We start from the raw sequence: 20,021 nt of genomic DNA on the forward strand, positions 1-20,021 counted from the left end.
TGAACATGAGATCTCTTTTCCTTTATGGATCTCATTTTTTTCCACTATACACAGAATCAAGGTCCTGGGAGTGAGGATTCCTGACATCCTTGCCTGCCTGGAACCAGTGATCCTATAAGCAACTTCCCCTTTTTTGGATTTTCTTTTCTTCCTCTACAAAATGAGAGTGTTGCTCTAGTATAGGTAACACTCTGTGGTCTTACAGTCCACAAACCCATCCTTTCTCTCTGCTTATTTGAAGAGAAGTAGCTCTAAAATGACACTATTTGGCTTCCTTAATTCATTGAGGAAGCCGGTTGGTTTTGAGCATTTGTTCATGTTCCTTATTTGTTTGTTCCTTTTTAAGGGTTCATTGCAATTATGTATAACTGTTTGCAAGAAAAGAATTGGTAGAGAAGAAAATTCCCTGAACGATTATCCCTGGACTCTTCTTCACATTAGTGACATTTAGAATAGAAAAAGTGATTCATCTTCAGAAGGAATTTCTGATTGAATGGGGGCAGGGCTCAAGGAGAGGCATCATGGACCTGTTACTGAGAACATTTCTATCTGAACCCATTACTGCTGCTGTTAAATATTAGAAAGCATATCTTATTTAATGTCCTTGAGCAGCTTGAAGTCTGGTAGAGAAAGATTAGCCATATCCCCAGGTCAATGCAATGCAATCTAAAATGCAGTTTTTGCACTCTTCGAGGATTTGTAATTTTCTCAGTGGACATATTCCTTCCATGCGCCAAGATTCTGTCATCTTCTCTCTAACTTTCTGGATGAGTTTTGAGAATTGTCATAGCTAAAATATCATTGTGCCAGGACCCCTCCAACCATCAGTGTCCTCCAGCCCAACAGGACCATGTACATTTTAAGTATGTTCTGCCCATTCTTTTCTGTCTAGTGGCAGCTAGACATGTGTGCTAGCACCATGCCTGGAGTCAGGAAGCATCTTAATTTAAATCCAGCCTCGTCGTGTGACCCTGGGCAGGTTATTTAACCACTGTTTGTCGCAGTTTCCTCATCTGTAAACCAGGGATAATAATAGCATCCACCTCCCAGGGTTGTTGTGAGGATCAGATGAGATTATAATTGGAAGGCGCACAGTAAGTGCTGTGTAAGTGTTAGCTAATGTTGTTATGTTGTCTCTGCCTCGTAGACTTTAAGATCCTCAAGGACGGGGACTATTTCTCTTTCATATTTGTGTCTCTCTTTTGCACTGGGCCTGGTACATATGAATTAGGATAGAGACAACCTGTGATTTCAGTGGGAGAGTGTCCTCCCTCTTTGAAAACAGGTTGGCGCCTTTTCTACAATTTATCTTCAAAGTAGTTAGTACATGAGAGGTGAGGTTACTTGTCTACAGTCACATAGCTTGTATGTTTCCAAATAGGGCTTGCAGCTGAATTTTCCTGATTTTGAGTCCATGCTGCCTTTCGTGTAGCCCATGGGAGATAATGAAGGCTTATTTATTGACTGGTTATTGATTGGTCAATTCATTAATCAGTGGTCTGCCCAAACTTAGCCAGGCTGGTCCTTAGAGCACATGAGATGGATTTAAAAAAAGAATTTAAAAATTGCAACCAATATACGAAAAAATAAAAAAACAACCAATATATCAAAAAATTCTCATATTTTATATTAGGGTTCCACTCCCATGATCCATTACTTTTGCAAAAAAACTGGAGAGATGTGTCTTCTTTTGGATTTTTGGTCCTTCTTTGAGGCTAAGCTTGGTCATCCTAATTTTAAAGAGTTCATTTTTGATAGTTTAGTGTTAATTGTTGAGGATTATGATGATTGTAGCATTTATAATTTAATTAAAATAAAAATGATACATCTTGGAGGTCATAAGATAGTTAATGTGTAATGGAGGTTCATAAGTAACCTCTCACCTTGCCCAGGGCACATTTTTCTTGCCACTGATTTTTAGTACTAGTGACTCTCCTGGGAAGCATGTCAGCTAGTAACACAGTGTGTGGGGTGACCAGAATGACATACTTCTATGCATGTCCTTGCAGGACCTTTTGTGCAGAGAGGGTGTGTGAGAAATACTGGTGAGTGGTTAGAGGGAAAGCAAACAAGGTCTGCTTGGATGCAGGTATAGCAGGCAATTTCTAAACTACCAGATGTAAAATACAGTCTTGAGATCCTCAGTTGTTCGTTGATGCATTTGTCTGTAGGAGTTCCGAGATGATTCCGTCCTTCATGAAGAGGACTTGGATGAGCCTTTCCTTGACTTGGGAAGGACATTCCGTGTACAGTCAAAAGAAATCAACACTCAAGAGGCGTGGGAGATGCGTGCTTTCCTGAAACCCAGAACACCTGAAGTGGGGGAAGAGAGAGAGATGCTTGTGGATGATGTATATGACTTCCAGGATATCTTTCAGAACATGGATTTATATTCTCCATCACTGGGCAAGAAGGATCTTCCCCTGTCTCCAAGCCAGGATTTTCATTTTGGCACACAGTGGCTAAGTCATCCAGGGGCTTATGAAGCTCATGATCTGAGATCCTTGATGCACCCGAGTTCCCAGGAGGTACCACAGAACATATATAGCAGTGAAGCAATGGTAAGGAGCCCCAAAGCATCCCATTCTCTCCTTCCTCTCCTCTTCCTCCATGGGCTTCAGAAATGAAAAATATCTGTATTTCACTGGCATTTTTCACTCTAAATCATGATTACGGCATTTTTGAGGTGTCAAAGTGTACTTGGGGATGTTGGCAAGAATTAACTAATATTTTATGGGAGATTCTGTATCTTTAGATGGAAACCAAGGGGTCTTTGGTTCATTTTGGTCCCGTTCTTTTCTTCTATATCCTTGATGGATTGTAATTTTATCAGCATTGGTACATGTTCCTCCAGGTTGAACTGAGAGCCCTGGGTGACATAAAAGACACGCATATGGTGTTGAAGAGTTTTCTTGGTTGTAGAAGCCATCCTCTGAGGCCACTGTCATGATGAGGCTCTTTGTCTTGGATTGGCTGAATGGTCATTTGAGGACAGACACCCATGGGTTAGTTCATGGTCACAGTTTCCAGGGTTCATTTCAGGGGCTTCCTCTTTCTGGAGGACATTCTTGATCCCCCGAATCGTTAGTCTCCTGCTCTCCATTACAGATACTCCTTGTTAATTATTTTTTAAATATCCTCTAATTATTCATCTATCCATGCTGTCTCCTGAGAGGAAGAAGGGCAGGGAAATCTTTGCATGTCCTTTGCATCTAGCCCAATGCCTAGCACATAATCGCTACTTAATGATTGAACAAACAAATATGTGAACCAAAAACATTCATTCAGAAATTGCACTGTGCCAAGTTCTGTGTTGTTTGCCAGAAATGCAGCAAATATTGGTAACAAATGCTTATGGGTTTCCTGAAGCATTGAATTTGAAGTCAGAATATCTGATTTCCCAACTGGGCTCTACCAAAGACTATATATCATATTGGCCAAGTTATTTCCCACTCAGTTTCCCCATCTCTAACATGATGAGGTGAGAAGGGGAATTGAAATCAAGAGGAATTAGTGAAGCCCAGGGGAAGTTGGATAATTAGCATACTCAGTGACCACAATTGTTTTGTCACTTCCTCCAGCTCTTAGTTAAAGTGTAGGAGCGGGGAATCATGGGAAGAATCCAGGCCTGAGGTTTGACCAGGGAAGCATGGTGATCAGACCACCAGGTGAGGGATATGAGAGCGAAGGATGTTGTGGATGAATAAGCTAACTCTAGAGCAGAGGTGGGAGAAGAAAAGCAACGTCATGTCCGTGTCTGAGAAAGTCCTGAGAGGTGGAGGGAATTAGAGCTCATTATAGTGGATTCAGAAGGGACAAGGTACAGAGAGTTCATAGAATGATGGCAAGTTATAATCCGAGTTTTTGATTAAGGAATGGGAACATGTTGGGGAATGGAGAGATCTCTGATGCATGGCTGAGGTGATTCACAGAAATAGTTCATAGGGTTAAGGAGGTTAATTTGCTTCAGAGACCCTCTGTGGATGTAAAAACCCTCTGGTATAATGGCAACAGTTGGGGAGGAGAAGACAGGTAGAATGACCTGGGGCCTGGTACCACAATGGCAACCATCGTATGAACTGGGTGGACAATTTAATTGGTGGGAAGAGGGTTTGCTGAGTGGTAAAATCTGGAAGTGGTGGCTCAGAGCTAGGAGTATTCTAAAGCCCTCTTAAAGAGTAGTGTACTGGGGGTGTGGGTGAAGGCACAGCCAACACTCAGTATTTTTTTGACCCTGAAAAGTCACCCTAACCATCTTGGACCTCAGTTTCCACATCTTTTAAAATGAGGGTGATTGACTGGATGGATCTTGTGTTCCCTCCTGCCTCGAATCTACAATCCTTCAGTCCTGTAACCTTCTTAATATTCCAGAGAAGTGGAATGTTTGCTTAGAGAGAAAAGCTCTGGAAAGGTAGTTATTACCTCCTTCCATTCCACCTCCCCCTTCTGCTTTATGCCTGTTCAGTTATTAGTTTGTTCCCCAAGATGTCAAACCTAAGTAGATTTTTTTAAATGTAGAGACCTTTCTTCCCCAATATTTGTTTGTGCAAGTGTGGCGTTCCTTTGCTAGAGGTTATAGAACCCTGCTTTCTTCTAATGCTATCATAATCCACAAGGCTTCCGGCACATTTAGCTATTTTTGCTAAGCCGCCAGCAGCGCCCAGCATGGATGGCTTACAACTGCATTTCCTAGACATGTTTTTGTTCCCAGAGTCTCATTGTAGAATATGAGAATGTAGACTAATGGAGGTTTAGGCTGCTTTTGCCTCAGGGCTGTTTCTATAGCACTAATTGACCTCATTTTTCTGTGTTTATATTTGGAAAAAATGTTTCTGTTTCCTTGCACTCCAAGATCTTCCTTTTCCTCATCATCCCCAGTCACATGGTGGCTCCTTATTCAATTTCTCCCACTCCTTGAGCAGCATAAACTATTTTCTGGCCTCCTCCCCATGGCCTTTTCTCTTGGCCTGTCAGAGGATTGTAGATCTGTGACTGGAAGGGACCTCAGAGGAAGCCTGATCTAATCCCCTTGTTTTTCAAATGAGGAAGTCAAGGTACTTGTCCAAGGTCACATAGGTAAATTCCAATGACCAGCATCACTGGCCTGTAAGCCCCTCTCACCTATATATACAGTCCATAATGCTGATAGGAAGTGCTTCCCCTTGTGTTCTGTTGAACCCTGGATCTGTTTACAGCAGATTCTGTGTCTTCGACATTACTTGAGCAAATCCCTACCTCAGTTTTCCCCTCTGTAAAAACAGGAATGATAACCATACCTGCTTGACAGGGTTGTAACAAAGATCAAGTAAGATCACCTTAAATCTGCATACAGGCACTATTTTTTATTTCTCTGTCACTATCCTGTGTGACATGGGTCACATCATCCAACTGCTCCTTGCCTCAGTTTCCCCATTTGTAAAAACCAGGATGGTAATAATAACCTCCTCTACATGGTTGTTATTATGATGAAATGAGCCTCTTTGGAAACTTTAAATCCCCATGTAAATACCATTTTATAATTATTAATTATCGTTATTACTTTGTCACCACCTTACATGAGCTAGGTCATATCATCTAATCTCATTTGGCATCAGCTCCCTCTTCTGCACAATGAAGCATCGGGTGATCCAATGATCATTCTCTGATCACATGATCAGTGGTGATACTGATGGTTGAATCTCTTTCCTTCAGACATGGGCCAGGAGAGAATAAGCACTGATATGCCACCTACCACGTGCCAGGCAGGATTAAGTGCTTTGGACAGATATCTCACAATGATCCTGGGGATGGGGTAGTTAGTATTCTTATCTCCATTTTACAGTTGAGGAAACTGAGGCAAGTGGCAGATAAGGGACATGCCCAAGGTCACATGGCCAGATTTGAACTCAAGTCTTTCTGATTCCAGGCCTGGCCCTGTATCTCCTGTGGCTCAATATAAGAGCTAATCAAGGGGCTAGATAGCTTCTACTGGGTCTTTTCCCATTGTGTGCATTTCAGTGGACCACCTGGCCTGTTATTCCCCTGTCATCACTCTCAGCTGCCATGAGATTGCTACCTCCACTTCCTGCCATGTATTTCTTGGATGCCATATCTTATCCCACATAGCAATACCATATTATTGGAAAGTGGCTGTGGTCTACTTCCGCCCTCCACCAGTGTTAAGTCTGTGAGCACAGATATTTGGGGCAGGTTCAGGGGACAGAGAATGAATTATCCCAGAATTGATTGGGAGAGAGGAAATAAGGACCTGGATTGAATTCAGCAAGTTATACATTCTTCCTGAAAAGCCAACACCCAAGGGCTTTGCACTGGGATAGTGGATGGAGTGTTGGATTTCGACGGGAAGACCTGGGTTCCTGTGTCTTCTCAGAAATTTACTAGCTATGTGACTCAGAGGTAGTCACTTAACTTCTGTCATCCTGAGATTCTGTGGGTAGTAAGAGCACTCATTTCACAGGGCATTGCAAAGATCAAATGAGAGAAGATATGTAAAGCATTCTGCAGTCCTTAAGAATCTCTCTCTCTCTCTCTCTCTCTCTGTTTCTCTCTGTTTCCCATCTTCCCTCCCTCCCTGTCTCCCTTTCCCCTTCTTCCCTTCTTCCCTTCTTCCCTTCTTCCCCTCTCCCCTCTCTCCCTCTCTTCTCTGATTATGGTTGCTGCTCTTATTTCATTAGAAGATGCATAATTGTCTTTGAAGTACTTTATGGTTGCAATTCTTTGAATTTCCCCTTTTCCCAAGGAATCACAATTATTTATAAGAACTTCCAGAATATAAATATGAACATCTCCCAGAAAAATGTATTGCCCTTCATGATGGACCTGAAGGATGCATCAAACAATGAGCCTATCAACCCCTGGTTACTAATATTTTACTATGTTCCATACATTGTGGCTGGTGTACAAAGACACAAACAAACTGTCCTCAAAAGCTTCCGTTCTCTCAGAAAAGACATGTTTGTTGCTCTTTGCTGATTGGAATCAGTGGCTGATAGCCAAGTTGGTTTTTCATTATTTCTCCCATGATGTTGTTCTAACACACTTTTCTTTCTTGTGCTATCTAGATCAACGAGGATTTTGGCAAAGTATCTTTGTCCTCCATCTCCTCTGATGAAAGCAATATGTGCCAAGGCATTTTTGGTGACCTTGAACACTCAGAAGCCATCACAAATAGCGGCCTTGATTTAGGTTTGTGCTTTTGGTTATCCATCAATGCCAGTTGTTTTCATTTTGCTGCTGCCAAAGCCATATTTGAATGTACTGCTTTTCTCAATCACCTCAATCCTTTTGATTTCACCCAGATTCAAATCATTCAACCCACCATGAATTCAGGCAGTTCCTCATCTGGATCTGCCTTGTTCTAGGTACTAAAAAAGCAATCCAATTTTCATCTTGCTTTTAGAGTGTGGAGATTCTGCTTTGCTGCAGACTTGTGTTTTTTTTCCTGCCGCATTGAGTTTTTTATTATTAAATAGAGAACAGTGCTAACACCACTACTTTGAACTGGAATCAGAGAATTACAAATAAATCTCTGCTAATCTATATTAAAAACCTGTTTCCATTAAACCATACTGTGAGCTCATGGAATGGAGCTGTTAAATATGAATAGGGAGAGGCATACTTTAAACATTTATGAAACGCTGCACTAGCTCTAGGTTCAGGCCAATTTTGATACATTAAGAACTGCAAGTTTCCATTAATGAGCCCATCCCTCCCCGCGCTTAGTCCTTTTTAGAATCAATATTGATTCTTGTATCCCAAAGAAAACTTTTCCTTGAAAATCCTTTTTTTGGGGGGGAGGGGGCAGAAATTATTGAAGCCTCTGATGTTATCCTCATACTGTCTGCTATTCATGAGATTTTTTATGACACAGAAATTGACTTAGCTAGTATGATGTTTCCACTTCATTTCAATTCAGCAAACATGTTTAAAGTGCATACTGTGTGCCTGGCCCTGGGGATACATGACAAAGTGGAACCTGCCCTTATTTTCAGGTAGCTTACCTTATATTGGGGAAATAAAGCAGGAATGTAGAGTGAGCATCATTGCTAATAATCACTGATAACTGGCCAGCATTTCATTTTTGCCTGTCCGTTTATTGTCACCGCTCTGCAGATTATTGTCCTGGTTCTGCTTCTTTCATTCTCTATCAGTTCATATAAATCTTCCCCTATTTCTCTGAATTCCTCATGTTGATTATACACTTGAAAGTCTCCAAAGTCCATTTTCTCCCACCAGCCCTTCAGGCTCTAAGGAAAAGGGACCTGTCCATGCTCGTCCAGGTTAACAAGCAGAACAATTGAGATCTGACACATTCAATAGATCCAATTCTTCCTCTCCTTACCCTCCCCCCTGCCAAGCCAGGTGAATCCGTGCTGGGCATTGTGAAGGATGAAGAAAGATTTTTGTTTCTCAAATGACCTTATAACTGAGTTGGGAAGATAAGATGCTCATAAAAATGTGTCTAATTGTATGAGGCAGCGTAATTACTCACGTTTTTATAGCATCTTCCTGAATTCAAATCTAGCTTCAGAGACTATCTGTGTGACCCTCAGCAAGTCATTTAACCCTGCTTGCCTCAATTTTCTCATCTGTAGAATGATTTGGCTGAAGCAAGAAATGGCAAGCCACTCTAGTATCTCTGCCAAGAAAGCCCCAGATGGGGTCATGAAGAGTCCAACATGACCGAAATAACTGAACAAGATCATGAAAGCCCACCTGAATGGTTGCAGACATGTGAGGGTTTGCCTTCTTATGTATAGGCAATGAATTAAGGAACTGTCCTGATCATCCCTTTTTATTTACATTTTCAAAATTTGTATTTTTTTTCTGTGGAATCATTGCATCCCCTTCACCTCCCTCAGTAGAATATAAGCTTCCTGAGAGCAGGGAGTATTTGTTACATTTTGTCATTGTATCCTGACCTGTCCCTTTTACAAAAGTCAGTGCTTAATCTACATTTGTTGAATAGCCAATAATGGCCTTGGACAAAAGAGTTCTGGATTTTAATTCAGAAAAACTGAATGCCTTATGACTCTCCCTGTTTATTAGCCGGGTGACTTTGAGGAAGTTGATTTCATTGTCCTGCTGCAAATAAATTCATCTATTACTCTTTATCAGCTTATATGTAAAGTGTTCCTGGGACCTCCTTTGTAATGTAGCACAAGGTTTCCTATGCTCAAAATTCTTTTACTTTTTATCTTTTCCTGATTTTATAATCTCATCCTAAAAAATATTAGTGTTTCAGGGATTTCTTTTCTCCTTTGCCCCCAAGCATTGGCTTGCTTTTCATCTTGAAAATCTTCTTTCTTTGAACTTTCCTGCCTCTTTTGATGTCTCTCCATAGCTTCTCAGACCTTCACTCCACAACTCCGGAGCTGCTTGCCTGCTTTTCACTGTTTCCTGACCTCTGAGGTCCTAGTGACTTGACCACTGAAAATATCTGTAAGCTATAGCACTGTTGGGCAGTAGATAGAGCACAGGGCCTGCGGTCAGGAAGATGACAGTGCTAAGGCCCAGGGTGATTAAGTGATTTGTCCAAGATAACAGAGGCTGTCGGGAATGGAGCCATTAAGTCTCCAGCTCATCGTTCCTGTACTCTGCAGTCTCATTAATGGCCTTGAGCTCCTACCACTAGCTGAAGGAGTTGGAGATGTTTGGCGTAGAGAAGACTCTTGTCTTCATGTTTTATAGATGGATGACCTCCAGACCATTGCTCTTCTTGCCCTTTTTGTTCTGGTTGACACCACTGACAACCTTTTCCTTCTCGTTACTTTTCTCAGTTTTCAGGACAATGCTTTCTCCTGGTTCTCCTCCCTCTTTGACCCCTTCTTCTCAGTCTTTGTTGTGCTGGCTCATCTGCATCTGCACACCCCCAGCTGGGGATGTCCCCCACAAGCTGTGTGCCCCTTCTTTCCAGCCTCATCTATTTTCTCCATATTTTTGGTGATCTCAGCTCACATGGGCTCAATATTCTCTGAAGGCAATGTTCAGTTCTAGATCTCCACCCCTGGTCTCTCTCCTGTCCTGTCATCATCATTAGGAGCATGACATTTAGACAATCTGAACCAGCTTTCCCTCAGGCATTTCAAACTCAACATGCATTTATCTGAGCTCATTAAATGTCCCCTCACCCCTCTTCTCTCAGCACATCCCCATTTCAGTTCAGATCCCCACCACCCTTCCAGTCACCTTGGTTCACAACCTTAGTGCCCTCCATGACCACTTGTTCTCACTTTCTCCCATCTCCAAGCAGCCTGCCAAATAAAACTGCTTCTACCTTCCCAAAGTCCCCCATTCCCATCCTTCTCTCTCCACTTATAAAGCTTCCTCCTTTGTTCTAGTGCCCATCACCACTTGCCTTGAGGAATTGCAGTAACTTCTGATTAGTCTTCCTGCCTCTCTTCTCACTTTCCTCTATCCTTAACACAGCTTCTAAAGTAGTTTTCCTAAAGTGCACAAAAGAACCATATTACTCTCCTACTCCCAAAAGCCCAATAGCTCCCTGCTGGCGGCAAGGTGGGGCACCCAGGGTCAGGAAGACTCATCTTTCTGAGAGCAGATCTGGCCTTAGACACTTAATAGCTGTTTCACCCTGGGCATGTTGTTTAGCCCCATCTGCCTCAGTTTCCTCATCTGTAAAATGAGCCAAAGAAGGAAATGGCAAACCTTCGCAGTATCTCTGCCAAGAAAATCTCAAATAGGGTCATGGAGACCCAAACACAAGTAAACAAACACATACCTCCCTTGGCTCTGTGAGCAAATATAACCTCTTCTGTGCCATTCAAAGCTGTTCACAACCTGGCCTCCACCTACCTTTGCAGCCTTGTGATACATTTCCCTTCACACACACTACATTCCATTTTCCTCTAACTGTTCCTTGGAAACAACGCTCCCATCTCCTCCCCCTCATGCCTGCAGTGCTCTCCCTCCTTACTGCTGTTTCTTAATATCTCTGTCTTCCAGGCTTAGTTTAAAAGCTATCCTCTATATGAAGCCTTTCCCAATTCTGCCCATCCCCCCCCCCCCCACCTGCCAGGCTCTTCCCAACCAAATTATCTTGTAAAGTGCTGTGCAGATCTCAAAGCACTGCACTCAGTAGCACACTACCATCCTCCTCCTCCTCATTGTCGCTCTTAGTTCATTTTTATTTGGCCACCTGTTCACCAGACAGGGACTCAGAGGTGTTCAGTGATTTGCCCAGGATCACCCGGGCAGCAAGTAGCAGGGGTAGGAATTGGCCCCAGGGCCCCTGACTTCTAGGCTTTCCCTTTCTACTTTACCTGGTTTCTCAGAAGAAGCCAGCAAATTCTTTTGGATACATTACTTTGTAATAAATGGGTATATGTTTATTTGCTTAGTATCGAGTTGGTTTTTGTATGTCAACATGTTGTTTCCCACCAAAAAGAACGTAAGCTTCCTGAGGGTAGGGACTGCCTCATTTTCTTTGTTCTATCAGAGTCTAGCAAAGGGCGTCTTAAACTTTTTCTCCTGGTGACCCACTGGGGGGTCGCAGCCCACTATCTAAGAAGCACCCGTCTAGCACATGGTGGGATAATCTTAGGAAACTGCATAGACATGGATTACTTGCCCTTCTTTTCTGTTGCTTACCATGCTGCTTTTTTGCCCTCCAGACCTGAGGATGGCAAGCAATTCAGAAGGTCCTGAAATGCTGGTGGATCTCCCTGCAGTGACCCAGAGGAGCGAGCCGGCAGATATACCTGTCTATCAACTGCCCCAGAAGCGAGGGCTTTCCAAGACTGGATTGCTACCTGCTAAATATGCAACAGAGACATGGTACACTCCTAGATCCCGCCTCATTATCTGGCTCTTCCCCTTCCCTCCCCTCCTCTCTCCCTTGCCCTTCTTGTCCTTTCACTTTAGAGCCTGTCAGGAGGATTTTCTTCTTGGCATGTCATTTTATAGAAGTTACCAGTTTGTGATTTTCATTGTTAAACCCAGAAGTCCTTTTTCTCAGGGGGAGATGGGGAGAATAAACCGATTGTGTCATTGGAACCTCAAAGTGCTGGCTCAGCGCCTGCAACCTAGAAGCCTTGGCTCCTCTGGGGGCCTCAGAGAAACCAGAAGGCCTGCTCAGAGGGCATGCTTGCCCCTTACATCTCCCTACACAAGCCCTTTGAAATCACTAACAAGTGAATATTCATTGCATCTTAATCTCAGACATAAAGGCCAGAGACAAGCTGAGCATCCATCCTTTCAGCATGGCCTAGTGAGGCCTTTGGGCAACGTCTTGTCCCAGCAGTTAGGGCATCATACCTGTCCTGTGCCATGGAGTCCCCTCCCTTCTCATGGTTCTGCTGTCCCTAGCAGAGCACCACATGTGGGAGTACACCCAAGCTGATACATACAAAGGCTGCTAATATTTAATAGGAGGTCCCCAGACTGTTGTATAGGAACATGCAGGGTGGAATTAGGCCCACGGTTTCATTAAAAACCAAAAAAAATGGACATTTCCTTAGTAAATAAATTATTTTTTTCTAAGTCCATTTTATAGAGATACATTGTAAATGTAGCCCATAAGGATGCTCCATACTCTCCTTGGGTAATCTAGCTGCCTCAAATACATATATATTATATACATAAATACATAATATTTTATACATTCATATACATGCACATATATCTATAGACACGGGGGAGCAAGAGAGAAAATTTATGCAATTCCTTATTATATGGCTTAATATTTCAAGTGCTTTTTTCTAAATAATGTATTGTTGTGTTCTGCTTGCTTTTTTTTTAAATGACATAATTGATACCTTTTTATTTTATATTGCTCAATTTCTCTAGCCTTCTTCCTCAAATAGGGAAAATGAGGTCCAGATGGATTAAGCCACGTGCTTGTGGCCAGAGACTTAGGAGTGTCACAGCCTCCTAAAGCTGCTGAACACCTTCTCTTTCATGGTTACCTTCCATCTAATCACACAGTAGGTGCCTAATAGAGCATTTGTTGGTCAGCAGATCTCTTTTGTTTATATACATGAGATTTCCTCCTTTAGAATGTAAGATCTTTGAAGGTAGGAACAGTTTCTTCTTTTTCTCTGTATCCTCAGTGCTTAGCACAGGACTAGACACACTGTGCACTTTTAATAAATAGTAATTAACTGATTAATTGATTTTTGATACACCCTCATCAAAGGGCTGAATTTTGTGTTTGGCAAGCTGTCAAATTTTCCACTCATTTTAAGAACTGAAAACCTGTTTGTTGGTCAACTGATCACAGTCACCTTCCTGGGAATGCTGTCCCTTCAGCTTATCTCTGTCCTTTCTAACCCCTAAAGCCGAGCCTTATGCTGCTGACATGGCCTGGCCCAGATGGTCTCCACAAGATCACAGCTACAGTTAAGAGCATTTTCACACATCCTCATGTCCAACCCCCTCATTTTCCAGATGGGGAAATCTGTTCCTGGTATCTCATGTACCAGGAAGATAAAGCCCATGAATGTACTCATCTCATGAGACTGTCTGCAGGGCCTTTTCCCATGAAGTTTGTTTATCCTTGGGAGGTTGAGTCTTTGAGTTGAATGGAATAATGTTTGTGATCATATTTTCCTACTAAGATGCCAGAGTTAAGTGTGGCTTCCCGTGAGGACAGTGGTGGATGGGAGCCTAGAGACCGTCTCAGGTTTCTAAGCTTTTAAGGGAATAAATAACAGACAGCTAAGTCTCATCTACAGCTTGAGTGCTCTGGGGTTGACCCCCAGAAGTTTAGTTGTTGGTGACACCAGCATAGAAAGGAGTATTGATGGGGGTGGAAGAAGGCTTTCCCAGGTGTTGGGACTTCAGGACTGTGACACCAGAGAGTGATTTCCCTACATACTATTTGTTTATCATAGACAAGTCCTTAATGGTTGGAGTTCCAAATGTACCTCCCTTTTGGAAGGAGATGATTCATCGTCGTACATGAAACTCTAATGGAAGACAGCTTGGGCCATGCATCATTATCAATCACATTCAAACAATAATATTTTTATTGGAATGTTGATATCTTTAGGGAAAAAACTCAGGCATTGGATGCTGGGGCAAGGGTAACAGACACTTTTTATCCCCCACTTTACTTGTGGTTTGGGGTTTCACCTTTCACAAAGTGTATTCATCAAAAGAAGATATTTGTAAAGTGGTTAGCACGGTGATTGGCACATAGTACTTAATAAATAGGTTTTTTTTCCCTCTCCCCTCACCCTGTTGAGTAGTACTTTACGGAGCACAGCATTTTTTATTCAGTTGGATATAGTGATTGAATAAGACTTGCTAAATTCCCCATGTGGAAAGTAGTAAAAAGGAGGTGCTGTGGCATGGGAAGGGCACCTGATTTGGAATCAGGGCACCTGCATTTGAATCCTGCCTCTTGGACTGACCTTGGACTTAAGGAGGCTCAGTGGTCTAGTGGAGAGAGCTCTGGATTTGGAGTCAGGGAAATGATCTGGTGCTCATTAGCTCTGTGACCGTGGACAAGTTACCTTTCCTTCCTGAGACTTCATTGTCACATCAGCAGAATGTGGATAATAATACCTGTAGAGCCCATGTCACAGGATTATGAGGATCAGAAGAGATGAGAAAAACAATGCTGTAAACTGCTTTGTGAACATCAAAGTAGAAACAGAGGGAGGAGATATTATCATTGCTGTTTGGGGGTCATGGAAGGTGTGCCTAGTGCTAGGTTAGGAAGACGGGGTTCCGGTATTGGCCTCATCATTTATGTGCCAATTGTCCATTGACAATTTATATTACCTTTTGTTTATCTGCAAAATGAGGACAATAATGGGTAATAATTTTCATTATCTGTGCTGATTGAAGCTTTGTACCATTGTGAATAACCAAGTTAGCTGTAAATATTAACTCTAAAGCCAGCAAAAACTTTCTGTCTTCCTTCCTTCCTTCCTTCCTTCCTTCCTTCCTTCCTTCCTTCCTTCCTTCCTTCCTTCCTTCCTTCCTTCCTTCCTTCCTTCCCTCCTTCCCTCCTTTCCTCCTTCCTTCCTTCCCCCACGCCCATGCCCAAAGCACACCTGAACTAAAATAATATTAATTTCTGTGTCTCTTTACCTTAAAGATCTGAAAAGTGCTTGTCTAGAGGATACTTAGTGTGACCATATTTTATGCTTTTATGGATGTTTTTTGCTGATATTCGCTTCCTTTTGTCTCTGTCTCTCTATTTCTCTGTCTCTGTTTCTCTCTCTCTCTCTCTCTCACACACACACACACACACACACACACACTCCTTCCTTGTAACAATAAAAGTATTTCAAATGGAGTTTTGAGGATTCTGCCCCCATGTTCTCCCCTCCCTTCTAGGAGGACTGAACTAGATTTCCCCACTGGAACCTTTGGAGCGAACCTTAGGAAAAAATCTGTGGCATCGCAGAGAGCTGGCCTTGGAGACAGGAAGATCTGGTTTCATATAATCCCTCTTGGATATACTGGCAGTGGGACTCTGAGAAAGTCACTTCTCCTTTTAGGGTTCTTGGCTACTCTCTGGGACAGTAAGTTACAAAGAAGTTAATAGAAGATACGTAAAAACAAAATGGAAAGCTACCCAAGGGGGATAGGCACAAGAAGCCACTTGTAGAAGGTGATGTTCCTAAAGACTATCTTTAGATATATCTTTCAGGGGTCACATCTATCTGAAATTCTGTGATTGTGTGAACATCATTTCTGCCATCTTGGGCAAGTCATTTGCCTTCTGGGCCTCAGTGTCTTGGACCGTCCCTAAGATTCCTTCTAGTTTTCAGCCTTATAGTTTTAAGTGTCATAAGGTTTGTGAGAGCTGTCCTGGTAGGAACAGACTAATGTAGATCAGAGAAATTCAAGAAGCTGTCCCAGAGAAGCCAAAGGATTACAGCCGAGCCTGCAAGGTTTGGAGTTTCAGTCAGGATAGTGTCTTAAAACATTCTAAAACAAAAGAAAGCAAGGTATTGTTACAAAGAATATCTGTAATTAAAAAAAAAAACTTACTGTAAATTTTTTCTGTCACTTACATTCCCTGACACATCTCTTTCTTGTCCTCCTCCCTGAGAATTATCTCTTATAATAATTGAAAAGAGGAGAAAAACAGTTCAGCCAATCCAATGTGTTGGCCAAGTTTGACAAGACCGTTCTACCACGGCACTCCCTCCCCTCTGCAAGGAAAGTGGGAGCTTCCATTTCCGTCCTCTGTTACTAAACATGGTCATTCTATTTCTGCAGCATTAACTTTCAGAGGTTGGTCATCAACCTTCTGACTTGTTTTGTGGTGCACGTGGCGTGTTTGTTTTGCTCAGCTGTTAAATTCATCTCCTTACCAAGAGCTGGGAAAGCGTCATTTAAATGATTTGTATTTGTAAGATCATGTGGCATAAGACAAAGGGTGTGGAAGAGGAAATTGATCATGGGCATCTTCAAGCTTGGAAAGAGCATTGCCGAATCTCAGATTTGGCAGTGACCTGAATGCCTGACCAGTCCCACCCTCTGTATTTCTGACCCATGGTCATATAGCATCTGCTTGAGAAACCTCCAGAAAAGTGGAACCTCCCCTTTCTAGAGACGGTGCCTCCTGGTTTTGGACAGCTCTCATGGTGAGGGAGTTTTGAGCTTAAACTGACCTCTTTGCATCTTTCTACCCATCGTTCCTGTTCATCTTTTTAGTGCTTAGAAGAACAAGCCTAATCTTGCTTCTATGTGGCAGTTTATTCAAAGAACTGAAAACAACCAGACCTTCCTTCGTTTTTGTCTTCAGGCTAAACATGTGCAAATGCTTTAATAAAACCTCTTATGTCATGGAATCCATGCTCTCTTCTAGCCTCATTGCACCTCTGGACCCTTTGCACCTTATCAGTATCCTTCCTAAGCCATGGTGTCTAGAAGTAAATACAATCCTCCTGATATGATATGATTGGGGCAAAGTATAGTGAGACTCTCTCTTTTCTTTTCCTGGAAGTTATGGCTTTCTTAATGCAGCCCCAGATCAAATAAAACCCATTGATTTTTCTCCCTCATCATGTTGTTGACTCATTAGGGTTGCTTTCCACTAAGACCCTCAGATCCTTTTCTGAATAATTTCTGTCTACCATATGAAGCTGAATTTTTTTGTATCTAAATGGAAGACTTTAAATGTTTCCCTTTTTCATTTTATAAGATTCAGCTCAGTGCTATAAAATCTGTCAAGATCCTTGATGGTTTGCTCCTAGAAGACAAGCAAAAAATAAGTCCTTTTTTACTATGGGCCATTCACTATAACTTGCTTTCTGTACTCCCAATAGTATCCTGTTTTGTTTGGATTCTGGTTTCTTGTTTGATGGAAATGTAATAAATTAAATTGCCAAGTTATGAAATAAGTTGTCTCATACCATGATGGTAATTCTGCTTCAACAGTGTAACTTACAGATGCTTTGGATTTTTTCCCCAGTGATTTGCCAGAGAGAGAAGAAGGAGAAGGAGAAGAGACCCCAAACTTCAGTCATTGGGGTCCACCTCGAATGTACGTTGATTTCTATTCATTTTTTTAAGTGTGATCAAAAATTTCATTTTCATTTACTTGATGTTAGAGAACATATTAATTTTTTACTAAAGACTCAGGAATTGTGATAATATATATATAGACTGGGATGAAGTCAATTCCGTTCCACAGGCATTTATCAGTCCCTCAACAAGGATCCATTACATGGCTTCCATGGGCTAGAGGCAGTGTTTCCCAGTGGGTAGAGCTGCACCCAGAGCTAGGAGAAACTGAGTTCAATTCTCACCTCTGATGTTGAGATGATGTGATTCTGGGTGAGTCACTTCTCCCAGGTTTCCATTCTCTAAGACTGTTCCAACACTCAGTAGGTAGGGGAGGGGTTGGATGGAGGGAGAGAATTTGGAACTGAAAATAAAAATTTTTTAAAATAATTAATAAAAAGACTTAGTTACAGAGAAGGTGCAGACCTGTATGGGTGGGGAACTGGAAGCCCCCAAATCAAATGAAATCTCAGGTCATTTCCTGTGTCAAGCGTGTGCAAAATTCTTTTTTTTTTTAATTATTTATTTTGTTTTCAACATTCATTTCCACAAAATTTTGACTTCCAAATCTTCTTCCCATCTCTCCCCTCCCCTCACCCCAAAACGGCAAGCATTCTAATTACCCCTACCACCAATCTGCCCTCCCTTCTAACATCCCTTCCTTCTCTTATCCCCATCTTTTCTTTTGTCCTGTAGGGCAGGATAAATTTCTATACCCCATTACCTGTGTTTCTTATTTCCCAGTTGTATGCAAGAATAATACTCAACAGTTGTTCCTAAAACTTTGAATTCCAACTTTTCTTCCTTCCTTCCTCCCCACCCATTGCCATTGAGAAGGCAAACAATTCAGTATTAGTTATATATGTGTAGTTTTGCAAATGACTTCCATAGTAGTCATGTTGTGTAAGACTAACTATATTTCCCTCTATCCTATCCTGCCCCCTATTTCTTCTATTCTCTCTTTTGACCTTGTTCCTCCCCAAGAATGTTGACTTCTAATTGCTCTCTCCTCCCATTGCCCTCCCTTCCATCATGCCCCCTACCCTGCTTATCCCCTTCTCTCCAACTTTCCTGTATTGTAAGATAGGTTTTCATACCAAAATGAGTGTGCATTTTATTCCTTCATTTAGTCGAATGTGATGAGAGTAAACTTCACATTTTCCCTTTCATCTCCCCTCTTTTTCCCTCCATTGAAAAGTCTTTTTCTTGCCTCTTTTAAGAGAGATAATTTGCTCCATTTCATTTCTCCCTTTCTCTTCCCAATATATTCCTCTCTCACCCCTTAATTTTATTTTCTTAGATATGATCCCTTCGTATTCAACTCACCCTGTGCTCTCTGTCTTTCTCTCTCTCTATATATATACGTGTGTGTGTGTGTGTGTGTGTGTGTGTGTGTGTGTGTGTGTGTGTAAAATCTCACCAACCACCCAGATACTGAAAGAAGTTTCAAGAGTTACAAATATTGCAGTTCAACTTTAGTAAGTCCCTTATGATTTCTCTTTCCTATTTACCTTTTCATACTTCTCTTGATTCTTGTGTTTGAAAGTCAAGTTTTCTTTTCAACTCTGGTCTTTTCATCAAGGATGCTTGAAAAGTCTTCTATTTCATTGAAAGACCATTTTTTCCCTGTGTGCAAAATTCTAAGGATTGTTGTCTTTCAGTCATTTTAACTCTTCAAGATCTCCTTTGGTGTTTTCTTGACATTGTACAACGGCTGGCACATAGTAGGTACTTTTGTTGTTATTCAGTTGTGTCCAACTCTCCTTGACCCCATTTGGGATTTTCTTGGTAGAGATACTGGAGTAGTTTGCCATTTCCTTCTCCTCATTTTACAGATGAGCAAACTGAAGCAAACAAGGTTAGGTGACTTGACCAGAGTCACACAGCTAGTGTCTGAGGCTGGATTTGAATTCAGGAAAATGAGTTCTAGATATACATAAACAAAAATGAAACCATTTCTGCTCCCAAGGAGCTCACCATCTGTAGTGCTAGATATCATACACATATTAAATGTGTATGCATACCTGTATGTATATAAATATATGTGTGTGTACATATATACATGTGTACACTTATACATACAGAGAGACGAACAGAGCAGTTGGATAATTAACCTTGGATGAGAAGGCACTGGCATCTGAGATTAGTAGTTAAAAAACCAGTATCTGCCTTCAAGAAACTTATACCCCATCCTTGTAATTCTGATGTCTGTAAGTATATTCAAGGCAAGGACAGCTCAGGGACCTGGGAATAGTTGGTAATCCTCGCTCTCACAGAGATTTCATTTCAGTGGACCAGGTTACAACATGTAAATGGATTAATTCATTTTAAAACATGTACAAAGTAGTTGAGGGAGGGAAAGGAGAAATAATTGAAGTAAGGAAATATTGCTTCCCAAATCATCAAATAAGGTTATTGTAGACTTTTCACTTTAAGTACAGAGGAAAATTCATGCTAACCCTTGACCATCCACCACAGTAATCCAGTTTATTAGTCCTTTATAAAGAGCCTACTATGCACAAATTGCCTTGGCC

The 20,021-nt window shown here is 41.7% G+C and overlaps 1 protein-coding gene across 3 annotated transcripts in view; it reads left to right on the plus strand.

Annotated features, from left to right (window-relative positions):
* The window catches only part of PATJ (PATJ crumbs cell polarity complex component), a 325,916-nt gene that overhangs the window by 117,606 nt on the left and 188,289 nt on the right, over positions 1-20,021 (plus strand). For all 3 annotated transcript variants that reach the window (XM_072649698.1, XM_072649699.1, XM_072649701.1), the window contains 4 exons: positions 2,172-2,561; positions 7,062-7,185; positions 11,631-11,793; positions 17,396-17,467. In XM_072649698.1, coding sequence (XP_072505799.1) covers positions 2,172-2,561; positions 7,062-7,185; positions 11,631-11,793; positions 17,396-17,467 — 749 coding nt within the window. The remainder of the gene's footprint in view (positions 1-2,171; positions 2,562-7,061; positions 7,186-11,630; positions 11,794-17,395; positions 17,468-20,021) is intronic.

This window comes from Notamacropus eugenii, chromosome 2 (assembly GCF_028372415.1).
Source record: "Notamacropus eugenii isolate mMacEug1 chromosome 2, mMacEug1.pri_v2, whole genome shotgun sequence".
Lineage (NCBI taxonomy): Eukaryota > Metazoa > Chordata > Mammalia > Diprotodontia > Macropodidae > Notamacropus > Notamacropus eugenii.